Source organism: Sycon ciliatum, chromosome 10, assembly GCF_964019385.1.
Source record: "Sycon ciliatum chromosome 10, ocSycCili1.1, whole genome shotgun sequence".
Classification (NCBI taxonomy): domain Eukaryota; kingdom Metazoa; phylum Porifera; class Calcarea; order Leucosolenida; family Sycettidae; genus Sycon; species Sycon ciliatum.
This window is the reverse complement of record NC_088652.1, coordinates 20,767,314-20,781,844: the sequence shown is the minus strand read 5'-3', so window position 1 is coordinate 20,781,844 and position 14,531 is coordinate 20,767,314. Positions and strand designations below refer to the sequence as shown.

The 14,531-nt window shown below is 49.0% G+C and overlaps 1 protein-coding gene across 1 annotated transcript in view; it reads left to right on the top strand.

Moving 5' to 3' along the window:
- The first annotated feature begins 3,096 nt into the window (after positions 1-3,096).
- Positions 3,097-14,531, top strand: part of LOC135826124 (aminopeptidase-like) — an 18,044-nt gene continuing 6,609 nt past the window's right edge. The window contains exons 1-10 of the mRNA XM_065338765.1: positions 3,097-3,322; positions 6,082-6,146; positions 7,532-7,691; positions 8,653-8,702; positions 9,614-9,648; positions 11,043-11,101; positions 12,055-12,129; positions 12,694-12,873; positions 13,445-13,538; positions 14,315-14,406. Of these exons, the coding sequence (XP_065194837.1) occupies positions 3,320-3,322; positions 6,082-6,146; positions 7,532-7,691; positions 8,653-8,702; positions 9,614-9,648; positions 11,043-11,101; positions 12,055-12,129; positions 12,694-12,873; positions 13,445-13,538; positions 14,315-14,406 (813 nt within the window). The 5' untranslated portion in view covers positions 3,097-3,319. The remainder of the gene's footprint in view (positions 3,323-6,081; positions 6,147-7,531; positions 7,692-8,652; positions 8,703-9,613; positions 9,649-11,042; positions 11,102-12,054; positions 12,130-12,693; positions 12,874-13,444; positions 13,539-14,314; positions 14,407-14,531) is intronic.

The following is a 14,531-nucleotide window of genomic DNA, read 5'->3' as shown; positions in this document are numbered from 1 at the left end:
GATAAAGAGAACCATATTATTGGTAAGCAGAATACATCGCAAGATGACTATCACTTCCGATAGCTCGCAGTGACCTCAAATATACCGATACAAGGTGAAAAGTAGAAAACGTCAAACATGAAAAGATCTTTCACTTCACAAGTGCTTCACGAAAGAACCTCGGGAAAATCCAGACTTACCGAAACGGCAAGGCACGAAGACGACCACGATGCTTCGTCTCATGGATTGCGCGGTCCAGACGTGAAAGGCCTATCAAATATTACTCCCTACTTCTTGCTTGATCCAAGCCCGAGCGGGAGCCATGTGGCGAACGATCCGCCGAATCATGGAGTCAAAGCCAAGGCAACACCAGTGGATGGGCGGAATGTTGTCAAGGCCAATCGGCTCTTGCTGGAATCCTTTGGAGCGAAGGTAGGTCTGGTAGCTTCCAGCCCGTCCTCTTCTCTGCTGCGTATCAGGACCATGGTCGTTTCGTTGTCGGAGAATGACCAAGGGGAGAAACGGCTAGCGGCTAGCAGTACTACTACATGTAGTCTCTATCTGAAACAGGCAAACAGTGCAGAGCACATGGTAAAGAGAAAAGCAAGACCAAAATCAGCCGTAAACCCTCAAAATGGTAGGAAGCATGAGAATGATAAAAATAATATCTGTTGCGATGTCGGACGCAAGTGCGCTAACCAACAAATTTCAACCACGCGTAAAGTGCATATCAAACCAAACCACAATCTTGGAAAGGAAACAATTGGAAGATACAAATAAAATTATACAAACGACGCTATTTGCCTTTTACATTCCATTTCTACTGAGCACATTTCGGGGGAAAGCAAACACTCACCATTTCTTTCCCGAAATAATTTGTCTCTTTGCTTGCTAGTGCCGGTCATAAAAGAAAAGCCTGTCACAGGCCAAGTGGTCTGCCAAACCATGCTGCAAAATTGTTATACCGCCGCCAGTTGACCAGGAGAAAGCGAAGGCCAAACGAGAAAGGAGCCGCAAATGGCTTCCCTCTTCAAGGAAAAAGAACATCAACAACGACCACGAGGAAGACGACCGCTTTGCAGGGCTGTTAGCGGGAGCATGCGCATTAGCCTTTTTTTAATCACATGCTTATCGCTGATTGGTTGAGCGATGCGACGTGAATTATGTGCAGATGCAACTGTTTGGTTTGTGGAGTGTTTTGGCGCGCTATACCTGACCTTTGGACTCTTTGATATCAGAATACTGATCAAATATTAGAACAGATGGGTGCGGAGTAGAACTACGTCGAAGATCGGGCTTTGGCAAGTAAAAGTTGGGTTTCACCGCCAAGCACAAAGATAAATGCGGATATACACTAAAGGTTCCTGGTTCTGGTTCCAGGGAGTCGTCTGAGTCGAGTCATGGTCAAGGAGTCAAATCCAACGGCTCACATGAAAAACCAACGCGTTACGGATCCAATTATGTACCGGTACTGTTGCCGGAAACCAGATAGGTATGATGAAGCTGTTGTAGTACTACGCGTCCACGGTATTTGCAGACACGAGTGTTCAGATGAGGATGGATGGCTGCCGCAATTTTGACACAGCCCTCGGCACAACTCAATTCGTCGAGGAGTACCTGGCTGACAGAGTTAGCAGATTCTTTAGGTAACTGAGCGGGCAGTGAGTTTGCCGAGTCCGACGGAGTAGCAGGCAGCCTACCATGCTTTAGTGAATGAAGTACAAAGTAAATCATAGAGGCATTTCTTTGCCTGGCGGTTGGGGATGCTGTAGCAGCTTTCCAACCATTGGAAGAGGCAATTCACCGTAAGCTGCTACCGACTTTACCAAAGTACAATGGAGAGGAGTCTGGACAATTATTTCTTTCCCATACCCATGATATAGTGGCTTAGGCATCGTGAAACCCAACCGTGATCCCTTCCAGTGTCTGCTCCAGAGCAGAGCTGGGATGCACATGCAGTAGCCGCATTTGACCGTACCCAGCTCTGACCCGGTTGGAAGAGTTGTGCCAGGTACACGTGTACCCAGTTGATTTGAAATCCTAGCCGAGCAGACATTGCCTTCATAGCAAGTATATCCCACAAAGGCTGCATGAGACTTGTATTGCTGCACGTCAGTCTGGCTCACAAGCCCTACTTGGTGATTGTTTGCGGCCTGCATTCGTTCTACGAAACGAGAACTATCTGCAACAGCCAACCGTGAACACGGCACTAAAAGCAAGCCACAGAGTTGGGTTTCTTTGCTGCAGCAGAGCTATCATCATATCCTGGTCAATTGGCCACACAGCCTGGAGCTTCCAGGCTTCCAGGTGGCTGACTTGCTGCCAAAAGCACACAGCGCATTGACGAAGGGTGAGCAGACACTGTAATAGTAATAACCCGGCCGGGAAGATCCCCAGATGTTCCCGTTTCTGAAGCATGGCTTGTTGGCAATTTGCTAACTTTTAAATTAACACAAGTAACAAGTACAGACAGGTAGTACTGGATCCACTGCAAACTGGGCCTTGCTCTTGGCCACAGCCCGTCACTGTGGGCAGATACTTTGCCGTTTGTACTCAGCGCAGGCAGGGAGTTGTCAAATTCATGTAGATCGTCATGCACAATTGCAGTTTGACCATCAATGATGACTCCTAGATCCCACCGCCACCGGCACCGGCGCTCCTACTTGTAAGTTAGTAAGTTAGTAATCTGTAAGTTAGTTGTAGATCGGATCATCCTGGATCTACAACTAACTTAGTACAAGTCCTGGGTCATACAAGGCTGCATCCTGTAGACTCTGTCACTTCCTTATCGAGTTATTATCATGACCGACCACTGGCACTGGACTGACGTCAGTCAATAATTATAAATACACAGAGTGAGAGACATTATTTTCAAAACGGTTTGAGGTTTGAGTCTGTAGACGAGTGTACAATGTAGTAGCAGGGAGTCGTCAAATACCGGTATTTGACGACTCCCTGACCCTGGTCTGTAGTGTAGCACCTGGATCATATCATGTGGGTAGCGCGCGGCGGAGTCATACTGAAAATATGATTGTCACGTGTAGATCTACGTGTGTGTTTTTGTCAGCTGAATCAGTGAATTATTTTGAAAAGACTTTCTTTGTAAAGCTTTCCCTAGGCCCTTTGCTGCTATGCTGAAAGTGACATGGCCCTTGTCGTTTTTGGACGTACCGGTGGACTAGACCTGGCCGGCTGCAGGCTGCTTGTTTTGTGTTTCTCTTCGGCAGTCACGAACTGAGCCGCGAGGATTCTGGCCACACCGCAACTGTTGCTGCTGTTGTAGGCTGAGCTAGCTGTGGATACTGAATGTTTCTGAGAGACTTTCGAACAGCTAAAAATCATGGTACGTGTGTGTAGCTGCCCCAGTCCATGGCAATGGTAATGTCTAAATGATGTGAGGTGCACGCCTTTGGGTGAGCGTGGAAGGTAAATAATCCGACCTTTTCAGAGAACCGGTGCGTTGACTCAGACCGTGGCGGGGGCGGGAACGCTTGCGATCATGCGTCCAAGGACTTAGGACTAAGTTAGGTTATAATCACGCCTGTTCGTCACATTTCTGTTCCGCCAGAAGCGTCACGCAGTGAGACCTTTCCGGATAATTCCAAATTAATTATAAAGATTATTCATCTGTTTGATGGAATGAAACTTTGAGGGAAAGAAAGTGTCGGAAAAAAACTGACTGTCCCCGCAAGGACTCGAACCAGGGACCTTTGACTTTGCTGAAGGCTGGCGGTGTTCTAACCACTGAGGTACAATTGCAGGGTGTACGGTGTAATAATTATTTTCGGTGTAAAAAAACTCTGACGAACCAACGCGTGAAATTCTTGTCCGGATTTGGCAATTTATGTGGTCTAGAGGTTTTGCGATTACCGTAAAATCCCGCAAGAGCGCCCCTACCTCCTCGACGCTTCGAGTAGGTTCAGGTGGGGAGAGACGGATGGGCGAGTCCTACTTGTCGCATTCAGTACTACATGAAAAAGTACTCGCCCTACGAAAACTGTTTGTGCATCTCGTACACCGACCAAAGGTCAAGAGCCAGGAGTCGTACAGGCCCGTCAAAACTCAGGGTTTGTGCGATCCCTTGGTCAAGAGGGTGGGCACTGTTGCGTACATTTCCAACGGGGCCGAGCATGCGTCTGCAGTACAGTACGGCATCACAGAGTCATACCAGGATACAATCAATCACTTCCCTGACAAGAAGTCAGGGAGGGCAGTGTCTGCTCTCGGATTGTAGGACAGCCGGGTACACGTGTACCTGGCGCAACCATTTCAACTGGGTCGGAGCCGGGTACACATGTACCTGGCGCTGTCTCACCAGCCCAGTCACATGCTTTAACTGGTTCGTTGGTTTATTCGGACAATAAACGGGAACTAGGCCCAATGATATAAAGGCGAATGGATAAGCCGCATTTAGAAAAGAGAGGACAAGAATTAGAAAATTACGAAAGAAGAAGAAGTATCTGACACATACTTGTACAAGCCATGTAGTCAGTCCTTTCAAAGTTCGAAAGTGTAAAGTACCAACCGGGTAACAGGTGACCCGGTACTATATTTTCAACCGGGTCCAAGCGCCGCCCAACCGGGTGGATTACCCGGCTCACCCGGCGCTGGAGCAGACACTGGAGGGACGGATGGGAGAGACTGGCGGGATGTTACGGTACATCATCAGCAGAGTTTTATTTTTTATTTTTTACTATGTTCACATACCCAGCTCGAAAAGAATAAAGAAAGACAATGGTACTGAGACTAGGACAAACGTGACAACTAATGAGCAGGCGCTGCACGGCGACGCAGCAGTGATGGTGGGGCATTGATGCTTTGGCGGAGTCGCGGCACAGCGCTGCACTTGCACTAGCGACTCACGCTGCATACATAGCGACCATTAGAAAATCCGCTGAGGCGCTGACTCACCTCATGACATCATTCGCATAGCCTCTTTGCTGGCCTCAAGCGAAGGTCCCCTGGTTCGAGTCCTGGTGGTGACAGTCAAAAATATTCTTCAGACTTTTCCTGTTTTCATCTTTTCCCTCAAACCAATGAATAACCTCTAATGTTAGGAGTTGTCGCAAACGTTTTCCGTCGTCCCTGAAACGAACATCGTTCATTTCGTGCTCAGACCCCCTCCTCTCCCTCTGAAACGAACGCAGCTTGCTATGCTGGACGACGAAAATCGCATGCATATACATGCCATATGTACAGTGTCGGTCGACTTGCGATTTCGGCTCGCACCCCCCCCCCCCCCCCCAACGAATGATGCTCATTTCAGGGACGACAAAACAAACTTTTGCAACGACCCCGTATACCGTACGGTAGGCGTACCTGGCAGAGCTCTTGCAACCGGGTCAGAGCCATGGTACCGTATTTCCCCGATTGTGAGTCGCACCTTTTTACACTAAACTTCAAGGGCAAAGAAGGGGGTGCGACTTACAATCGAGTGTGATTTCTTACTTATGTGAATGCATTGAGACGATTTCGTTCGGACGTGAGATTGGGCTGCGACTTATAGTCGAGTGTGACTTATAATTGTGGAAATACGGTACGTAACGTTGTTCAAGTGTTGTTACTGCATGTACATCAGAGAGTTGTAAATATTTTATTACTCCCTGATGTACATTGAGTAGTAAAAATGCTACTCAACTGGGCTGACGGCTGATCCCAAACAGACCTTTGGCACAGTACCCAGCAAAAGCGACTGTCGGAATGTGGTATGCCTACGCTATGGGTTAAAACATTTCAGGACTTGCCCACCTCTTGCGCCTGCAGTCAGCCACCGAACATCCATCATGCGCTGACATGCCCATGTGGTGGATACCCGTCAGCTTGCCATGACAACGTGCGGGATGTGATGACTGAGGCCATGGCGGAGGTCTGCAGAGACGTTAAAAGTCAGATCCCATGCTAACACCATTGTCCCGTGTGTGTGTGTGTGTGTGTCCGTGTGTGTGTGTGTCCTGTGTGTGTGTGTCCTGTGTGTGTGTGTGTGTGTGTGTGTGTGTGTGTGTGTGTGCGTGCGTGTGTGTGTGTGTGTCCGTGTGTCCTGTGTGTGTGTGTGTGTGTGTCCTGTGTGTGCATGTGTGTGTGCTAATGCTTTTTCCGGTTTAGGACGGAGAGCGTGCACACTTGATGCGTAATGATGGCGGAGAGGCGCTGAAGAGAAAACAACGCAGGTATATTTTATTTTATTTTTATTCTTATTTTACTAGGGAATTCCCAACAGGCGTCATCGCCTTCCTACAGGGAACCCTAAGAACGTCTTGATGGATGATCGAAATTCATCAGGTGAATTCGAAAGGCGGTAAGCAGGTGGCAAAAAAAAAAAAAAAGTAAGTCAGCATGTGGCAGTGCATTCCACCGGTCAGCGCCCAGGTATATAAGTTATAGGGGTTCGATGATCATGTCGTTACTACATGTACATGTACAGTCGACTCCACTTATAACGAACTCTGATATAACGAACTCTGATATAACGAACTCTGATATAGCGAATTTCGTGATAATAGCGAACCGTTGTCCATGTCCCAGTTTGAACCTGTACAGTCCATTTCAAAACTATAGACGCGTATCTAGGCAAAAACCGTTATGTCAGCATCTATACCACATAAAATCTGTGATCACTTTGTGCATAAATTTTTCCAAATTGGGCCTCTGTTATCCAATCGTTTAGAAACTATGAGAGTAATTGTGGAGCGGTCCTGAGCAATGTTCCGAAAACTATTCTCAAAAAGGTCCAGCCAAATTTGAAATATTTCAAAAACCCTACGCGTCAATAGTTTTGAAATGGACTGTAGTGTAAGTGCATTTCCGTTATAACGAACTTTGGCTATAAAGAACTAATTTTCATGCACAATGGTGTTCGTTATATCAGGAGTCGACTGTACTCACTGTGGAGTTTGAATTTGAGGGACACCAGCATAGTCTGGCTTTGTTCAGATACAGTCGACTTTGCGTATAACGATACTCGGCGGGGGCATCAGAAAAGTGTCCTTATTTGCAAAGTGTCCTTATACCCGAAGTCGCATTATAATGCCGGTATTACAGTTAGATGGGATTTTGCTCTGGGCAAGGAAATTCTGTCGTTATTCGCGAATTGTTGTTATATCCGCAGTCGTTATTTTAAGTTGACCATAGGCCACTGTGGAGGAAGCTACCTCTGCTTATAGGAGATAACTCGGCAACACTGGCGTAGTGTCAGTGGTCAAGGCTGCACACATCACGGTGCATACCATGCATCCATTTCTCATCTCTCTCATTCATCTCTATGTGTGTGTGCGTGTGTGTGTGCGTGCTTGTGTGTGTGTGTGTGTGTGTGTGTGTGTGTGTGTGTGCTTGTGTGTGTGCTTGTGTGTGTGTGTGCTTGTGTGTGTGTGTGTGTGTGTGTGTGTGCTTGTGTGTGTGTGTGTGTGTGTGTGTGTGCGTATGTATGCATGTGCGTGTACGTGTGTGCGTGTGTGTAAGTGTGTATGCGTGCGTGTGTTTTGCGTTGAAACATGTTCATGTACACATCAAGTTATCCACCTCGCCGCATCCGTCTGTTTGTCTAACCCGTGTGCAGGGCTGGCCGATGCAATCGCCTCGTCTTGCTTGTCATCCTGTTGCTATGCGTTGTTGTGATAGCCGTGCCTACTGCTGTTATTCTCTCGAAGAAAGACGACGAAACTCCCACCAACCTACCCTCGGCTGTCAAGTCAGACAACATCAGAAAACATTTGCAGGTGTGTAGCTGTTGCTCGTGCTTTGTTGGTAATGGCTGGGGGGGGGGTTGCTGCTGTTGCTGCTGTCGCTGCTGTAGCCGCTTAGTGCTGCTGCTGCTGTTGTTGCTGTTGCTGTTGTAGCTGCTGCTGCGGCTGTTGCTGCTTCTGCTGCTGCTGCTGGTACTGCTGCTGCTGCTGCTGCTGTTGTTGCTGCTGCTGCTGCTGGTACTGCTGCTGCTGCTGTTGCTGCTGCTGTAGCTGCTACTGCAGCTGGTACTGCTGCTGTTGCAGTAGCTGTTGTTGTTGTTGCTGTTGCTGCTACTGCTGCTGCGGCTGTTGCTGCTTCTGCTGCTGCTGGTACTGCTGCTGCTGTTGTTGCTGCTTCTGCTGCTGCTGGTACTGCTACTGCTGTTGTTGCTGCTTCTTCTGCTGCAGCTGCTGCTGCTGGTACTGCTGCTGCTGCTGCTGGTACTGCTGCTGCTGTAGCTGCTACTGCAGCTGGTACTGCTACTGCTGCTGTTGCAGTAGCTGTTGTTGTTGTTGTTGTTGCTGTTGCTGCTACTGCTGCTGCTGTAGCTGCTGTTGCTGTTGCTGCAGCAGTTACTGCTGTTGCCGTAGCTGCTGCTGCTGTGGCTGCTGCTGCTGGTACTGCTGCTGCTGCTGTTGCTGTTGTTGCTGCTGCTGCTGTTGCTGCTGTATGTTGCTGCTGCTGCTGCTGTTGCTGCTGCTGTAGCTGCTGCTGCAGCTGTTGCTGCTGTAGCTGCTGCTGTTGCTGTTGCTGCGGCTGATGCTGCTGTTGCCACTGCTGTGGCTGCTGTTGTTGCTGCTGTTGCTGCTGCAACAGCAATGGAAGAAGTGACCACCGGTGGAGGTGTTGTCCCTGTACAAGTGTGTGTTTGTTGGGGGGGGGGGGGTGCATCGGTATGCATTTGTATGTTCACGTGTGTTTGTGTGGGTACGTGCGTGTGTGTACGTTATACAGATGTTTCAAGACATTGCCATCGCTAACAACAACTCCCTAACCGTACACAGGTGAGTTGCAGAGTATCTGCTGTGTTACCGTCCTGTACCGTCCTGCTCTCTTAAGTTAGCAGAGCATTCTTCCCAGCTGCCCCAATGTCTGGCCCTGATTGAGCTGGGCCGTGCACCAATCATGCTGTAGACTGCATGGTCACCAATCATGCTGTAGACTGCATGGCCAAACCTTTAGTCTAACCTAGGTAGGGGGAGCTTGGAGCGTGCTTGTGCTAATCACGCTATTGACTGCACGGTCAGCGTACACTGACACACATGTGCCCATGTGCCGCGCCCGCACGTGCACGCGCGGCACACACACACATCGTACTCGTGTTTGCCGCAGTTTTGTGTTTGCAATCGGAGTGCACGCCCCATGCGGTACGCGATGCGAGGATTCGCAATCGTTACACTGCGAATTTGCCTATCACAGTCAGCCTTGCGAGGAACGACCCTCGTTCGGGCATGAGAAAGTGTTGTTATATGCGAGTTTGTTGTTGTTTGGGAGGTTGAAAGTGTGCAGTCAAATGGTTCAAGGGTGTTACTATTCGTGAGTTGTTGTTATATCTCAGGTTGTTATATCGTAGGTTGTTATTCGCATAACGATACCATAAACTGTGGCCTTGGACGAACATTGTTCTTCTGCACGAGATGTGGAATGTGTTTGTTTTTACTGTTGCTGTGGTGACTGTGTGCTTTTGTCTTTTGTACTTCCATTGCTGATGCCACTGCTGGCACTTGCCTCTGACATCGCCATCGTCATGGTTACATCATGGTGACGTCGTCGCGGTTGTGCACGCTGCTCTGTTGTGACGCGCCACGTTGTCTTGCGCGCTCCGTCGTGCCATCTCGTCGCTGCGGCCAACGGGTATGGATGTGGACGGCGTGTGTGTGTGTGTGTGTGCCTGACTTCACTACCGCCGGGATAGCCGCTCTGTTCTGGACGGATACAACGAGTCAGCATGTGAGTAATGTGTGCACTGTCACAATCTACTTTACAGTGAAACTGGAAAGTCTAACGAGTCACAAAGTCTGTTTTAACGACCAATTTTTTTCGTTATTTGAAGAAACGTTATCCCGAACCCGGTTCGAGATGTCTGTGTAAAGATGCGCATACATCGATGCATGTTCTGGGCCACGGGTCAGGTAGCCATCGTTAAACTTTCTGCACGTTATCATGCCAGAGTTATAAAAACATTAAACTTTTTGGTCGTTAAACGTTCCAGTTTTTCAGTATCCAGTGAAACCTGTCAAGGCGACCACTCGGATAAGGCGACCACTCGGATAAGGCGACCACTCGGATAAGGCGACCACCTGTCCCAGACGACCGCTGCAGCCAGGACCAAGGGATGCTGTTTCCAGTCAATTGGCACTGGATAAGGAGACCGCCTGGTTACAGAGACCACCACTTTTTCTCGTCCCTTGAGCGGTGGTCGTCTTAGACAGGTTTCACTGTAGTCTCTTGAATACGACTCGTTCACATGATTGTAAACACGTTTTGAATAACGTTACACGCCTTTTTATTTTTTTTATTTTTATGAAAGTGCACATGCCTACATATAGAATGGAAGAGAAAAACAACAACATCAAGAGAACATAGGGGACTACAAAGGGCGTATAGGTGCTATTGAGCTGTGCCGGTGAGGTGAAGTGCGCTCCCCCGACCAATGGTCTCGGGATCAAGGCGCACATCACGCACCATGGGGGAAAGGGAGAGAAGAAAGACTGTGTGTGAAGAGTGAGAACCTGAGAGAGAGAGAGAGAGAGAGAGAGAGAGAGAGAGAGAGAGAGAGAGAGAGAGAGAGAGAGAGAGAGAGAGAGAGAGAGAGAGAGAGAGAGAGAGAGAGAGAGAGAGAGAGAGAGAGAGAGAGAGAGAGAGAGAGAGAGAGAGAGAGAGAGAGAGAGAGAGAGAGAAGAGAGGGGGGGGGGGGGGGTGAGTGAGTGAGTGCCAGATTGGTTCAGGAAACTAGCCTGGTTGTCAAGATGCACCATTGGCACATCATAATAAAAAGCTAGCCGTCCAACCATCAGAATCATAATAATTATACTTGTAGTAGTAGTAGTAGCAGGGGCCGATCCAGAGATCTCCACAGGGGGGTTCCAGTTTAGCCAAAACTGGATAGCTGATACATATACATGCACATGCATATGGTTTCCAGTAGGACATTTGCAAAACTCAGGGGGTTCCGCGGATGTGTGTGTGTGTGTGTGTGTGTGTGTGTGTGTGTGTGTGTGTGTGTGTGTGTGTGTGTGTGTGTGTGTGTGTGACGCTGCATATCCGCCTGCTGCATATCTGCCTCGCCTCTCTGCGTTCATGTGTGTCTGTACACCTGCTTTCCTTGCTACTCACCTGAATAGTCTACGTCACGGAAGTCTTGGAAGCCAAGGGATATCAAGTCACTCATCAATATTTTCAGGTTAGGAAACTTACGATGCGTGTGCGTGCGTGCATGTGCGTGAGCAGGAGGGGGGGGGGGGGGGGGGCATATTTCAGCCCTTGAGCTCTTCATTAAAAGCTTCTGGGGTAGTGTTGATGTTTTTCCCGGAGTACACTGACAGGTGTTCACTGGTGTTGTCTGTACACCCGTTTGGGTCTCCCTATTGTGTTGTAGTCACCCTGTTGTACGTGCTGCTGCTGCGCTGTCTTTTGTCCCTGTTGTACGTGCTGCTGCTGTGCTGTCTTTTGTCCCTGTTGTACGTGCTGTTGCTGCTGCTGTGCTGTCTTTTGTCCCTGTTGTACGTGCTGCTGCTGCGCTGTCTTTTGTCCCTGTTGTACGTGCTGCTGCTACTGTGCTGCTGCTGCTGTGCTGTCTTTTGTCCCGGTTGTATTCACTTCTTGCACCTGCCCTCGTTGGGATGCGTTGTATAAAAAAAAAGGAAATTATCGTGTCCGTTCCCGAAGGGAACTCACGACGGCCGCTAACACTCGGTAAACCCTAGCGACAGATGCAGCGCCTAACGGTGGGGGTGAGTGGATCCGTCTCACAGCCACTGGCACAAGTGCCGTTGTATTGGTCCGTCTGTCGTCTTGGCCTCCCGTCCCGTTCGGGATCCACTGGACCACGTTTGCTGACGAGTGCACCACGGTGACTTTTCTCACACGCCTCCTCCATATTCCCTTGCCTCGTCTTGTCTCTTTGTCATTCGTCCTGTTGTCTGGTAAAAGTCACTTCCGAAAATTCTCTCTTCCGTGTAGTCGGCAACACTAGCTCGTCCTCACCTGACCGGACACTGCGGTAATAAGGTTATCTGCATTGCCCAGCCTCAGCCTTTCTCTCCACTGGTCGGCGGTGGTCATTGTGTGTGTGCGTATGTATCATGTTTTAATACTTTGCATGCCTTTCTGAATGCGTGTGTGTCTTGATTACAGCTGCCACTGAATTACGAATCGGACGGTAGCAGTCTGAGTACCAGTTTCCAGGACATTGAGTTCAACTTTGTACAGGTGAGAGCAGCGTATTGCATAACTACCAACCATCCCGATTTGGCCGGGACCGTCCCGATATCCAGGGTGGTAATACACTGTATAGATAGGCACCCAAAAGTGCATTAAATTTTAGTTGCATGCCACCTCACAGCTACATTTGTATACATTCTCATACCTTGGTATGTCATTGTCCCCATCTTAGGTTTGCAAGGAAAAGAGAGAGTGAGACAGAGAGAGAGTGTGTGTGTGTGTGTGTGTGTGTGTATGTGTGTGTGTGCACATGTATGTGTATGTGTGTGTGTGTGTGTGTGTGTGTGTGTGTGTGTGTGTGTGTGTGTGTGTGTGTGTGTGTGTGCATGTGTGTGTGTGTGTGTGTGTGTGTGTGTGTGTGTGTGTGTGTGTGTGTGTGTGTGTGTGTGTGTGTGTGTGTGTGTGTGTGTGTGCATGTGTGTGTGTGTGTGTGTGTGTGTGTGTGTGTGTGTGTGTGTGTGCGTGTGTGTCCGTTTGTGTATGTGTATGCATGCGTGTATGCGTGTGTGTGTGTATGTGTGTATGTACAACTACACCATTCCTTGCTGACAGGGCACCCAGTTCAACGTACTCCGCTACTCCGGTCACGGCACCATTAACACTACTCTGTGGGTGAACACGGACGTGCAGGGAGGTTGTCGCAATGACACGTTCACCGACATCGCACCAGGACAGGTTGCACTTCTGACCTACGTCAGTCGTGATATCGCCAACTGCTCATTCTACGACCTTGTACGTACCACTGCTCTTGCTCTGCTGTACTACGAAGCAAACACTTGCTTAATAATAATAATAATAGTTACAGTTCGCATGTCACCCATGGAAGGATCCATGGGCTTAACGCATCTGTCAACGAAATCCAGGCAGAAGAGCCGCCAAAAGGCATCTCATTGTGTGCTTAGAAAGTACGGAATATACTGTTAAAGTCCACAAATATTCGATGCATACCAGTATCTACTTTCGGCTATTTTCGGCCTGGTAATTTTTGGCCTAAAATTGGTTGCGGCCAGAATTTTGTTTTGCCAGGTTCAGTGTGACAGTGTATACAGGCAGCAGCAGTACAGGCGTGGGTGTGTGTGTGTGGGTGTGCATCAATGCATTTGTTGACTACAGTGAAACCTGTCTAAGCCGACTGCTCAAGAGACCTTCAAAGTGTGGTCTCTGTAACCAGGTGGTCTCCTTATACACTGCCATTCGCCTGGAAATAGCATCCCTTGGTCCTGGCTGCAGTGGTCTTCTGGGACAGGTGGTCACCATATCCGAGTGGTCGCCTTGACAGGTTTTACTTTATATGTTCTAACAGGCGCTGAATGCATATCAACACGGGGCTGGTGGTATCATCATAGCTTACGGTCCTGCCTTTGCCTCGTCAGCACCATCCAGGACCCGAATTACGGGTGAGCTGAACTATCTGCTGAACCCATGCGCTCTGCCTCTGTCTCTCTCTCTGTCTGTCTCTGTCTGTCTGTCTATCTGTCTGTCTGTCTGTCTGTCTGTCTGTCTGTCTGTCTGTCTGTCTCTCTCTGTCTCTCTGTCTCTGTCTCTCTCTCTCTCTCTCTCTCTCTCTCTCTCTCTCTCTCTCTCTCTCTCTCTCTCTCTCTCTCTCTCTCTCTCTCTCTCTCTCTCTCTCTCTCTCATGCACGTTCACCCCCCCCCACCCCCATCACACACATACACGTGCACACACACACATACGCACGCACACACACACACACACACACACCCACACCCACACACACACACATCAGGGGTGGTGGACCCAGTCCGGTTGGTCAGGGCTTGGCCAACTCTTTGCCCACCAATGCCTGCTTACTGCTGAGGAGGTCATGTGTACCTGTCATATACGCAACGCATGGAAGACCATGGTTTGACCGGACCAATCAAGAACTGCTTCTGACGGTCCTGCACATGCACACGCGTTTCCACTGTTCTAGTGCAGTGCGTGGTGCAGGTAAGTCACTGTTAAGGACGGCAGTGCGCCGCACGCTGATCCAATATCCCAGTTACATGCTCCTTGTGTGATCCGTGACTGGCTCTTTCTTGTCATCTCAAGTATGACATCTAGGTCATTTTTCCTGTGTTGCTGTGTGTGTGTGTCCATGTGTGCATGTGTGTGTTGGTGTGTGTTGGTGTGTGTTTGCGTGCATGTGTGTATGTACGGGCTATATGACAGGTCCCAACATGCAGATGGACGAGATTATCCCGTTGCCGATGTTCAGTGTCTCATACGCTGCTGGGGAGCAGCTCAAACAGATGAACTCACAGGTAAATAGTTATAGAGTGCTTTCACATCTTTGTCATCAGACTAAAGTTGTGCAGAATGTGGTCATGGCGTATGGACAATGGAAGCAACGTGGTCGATATCATGTGACCCATTGATGCAAGGGTTG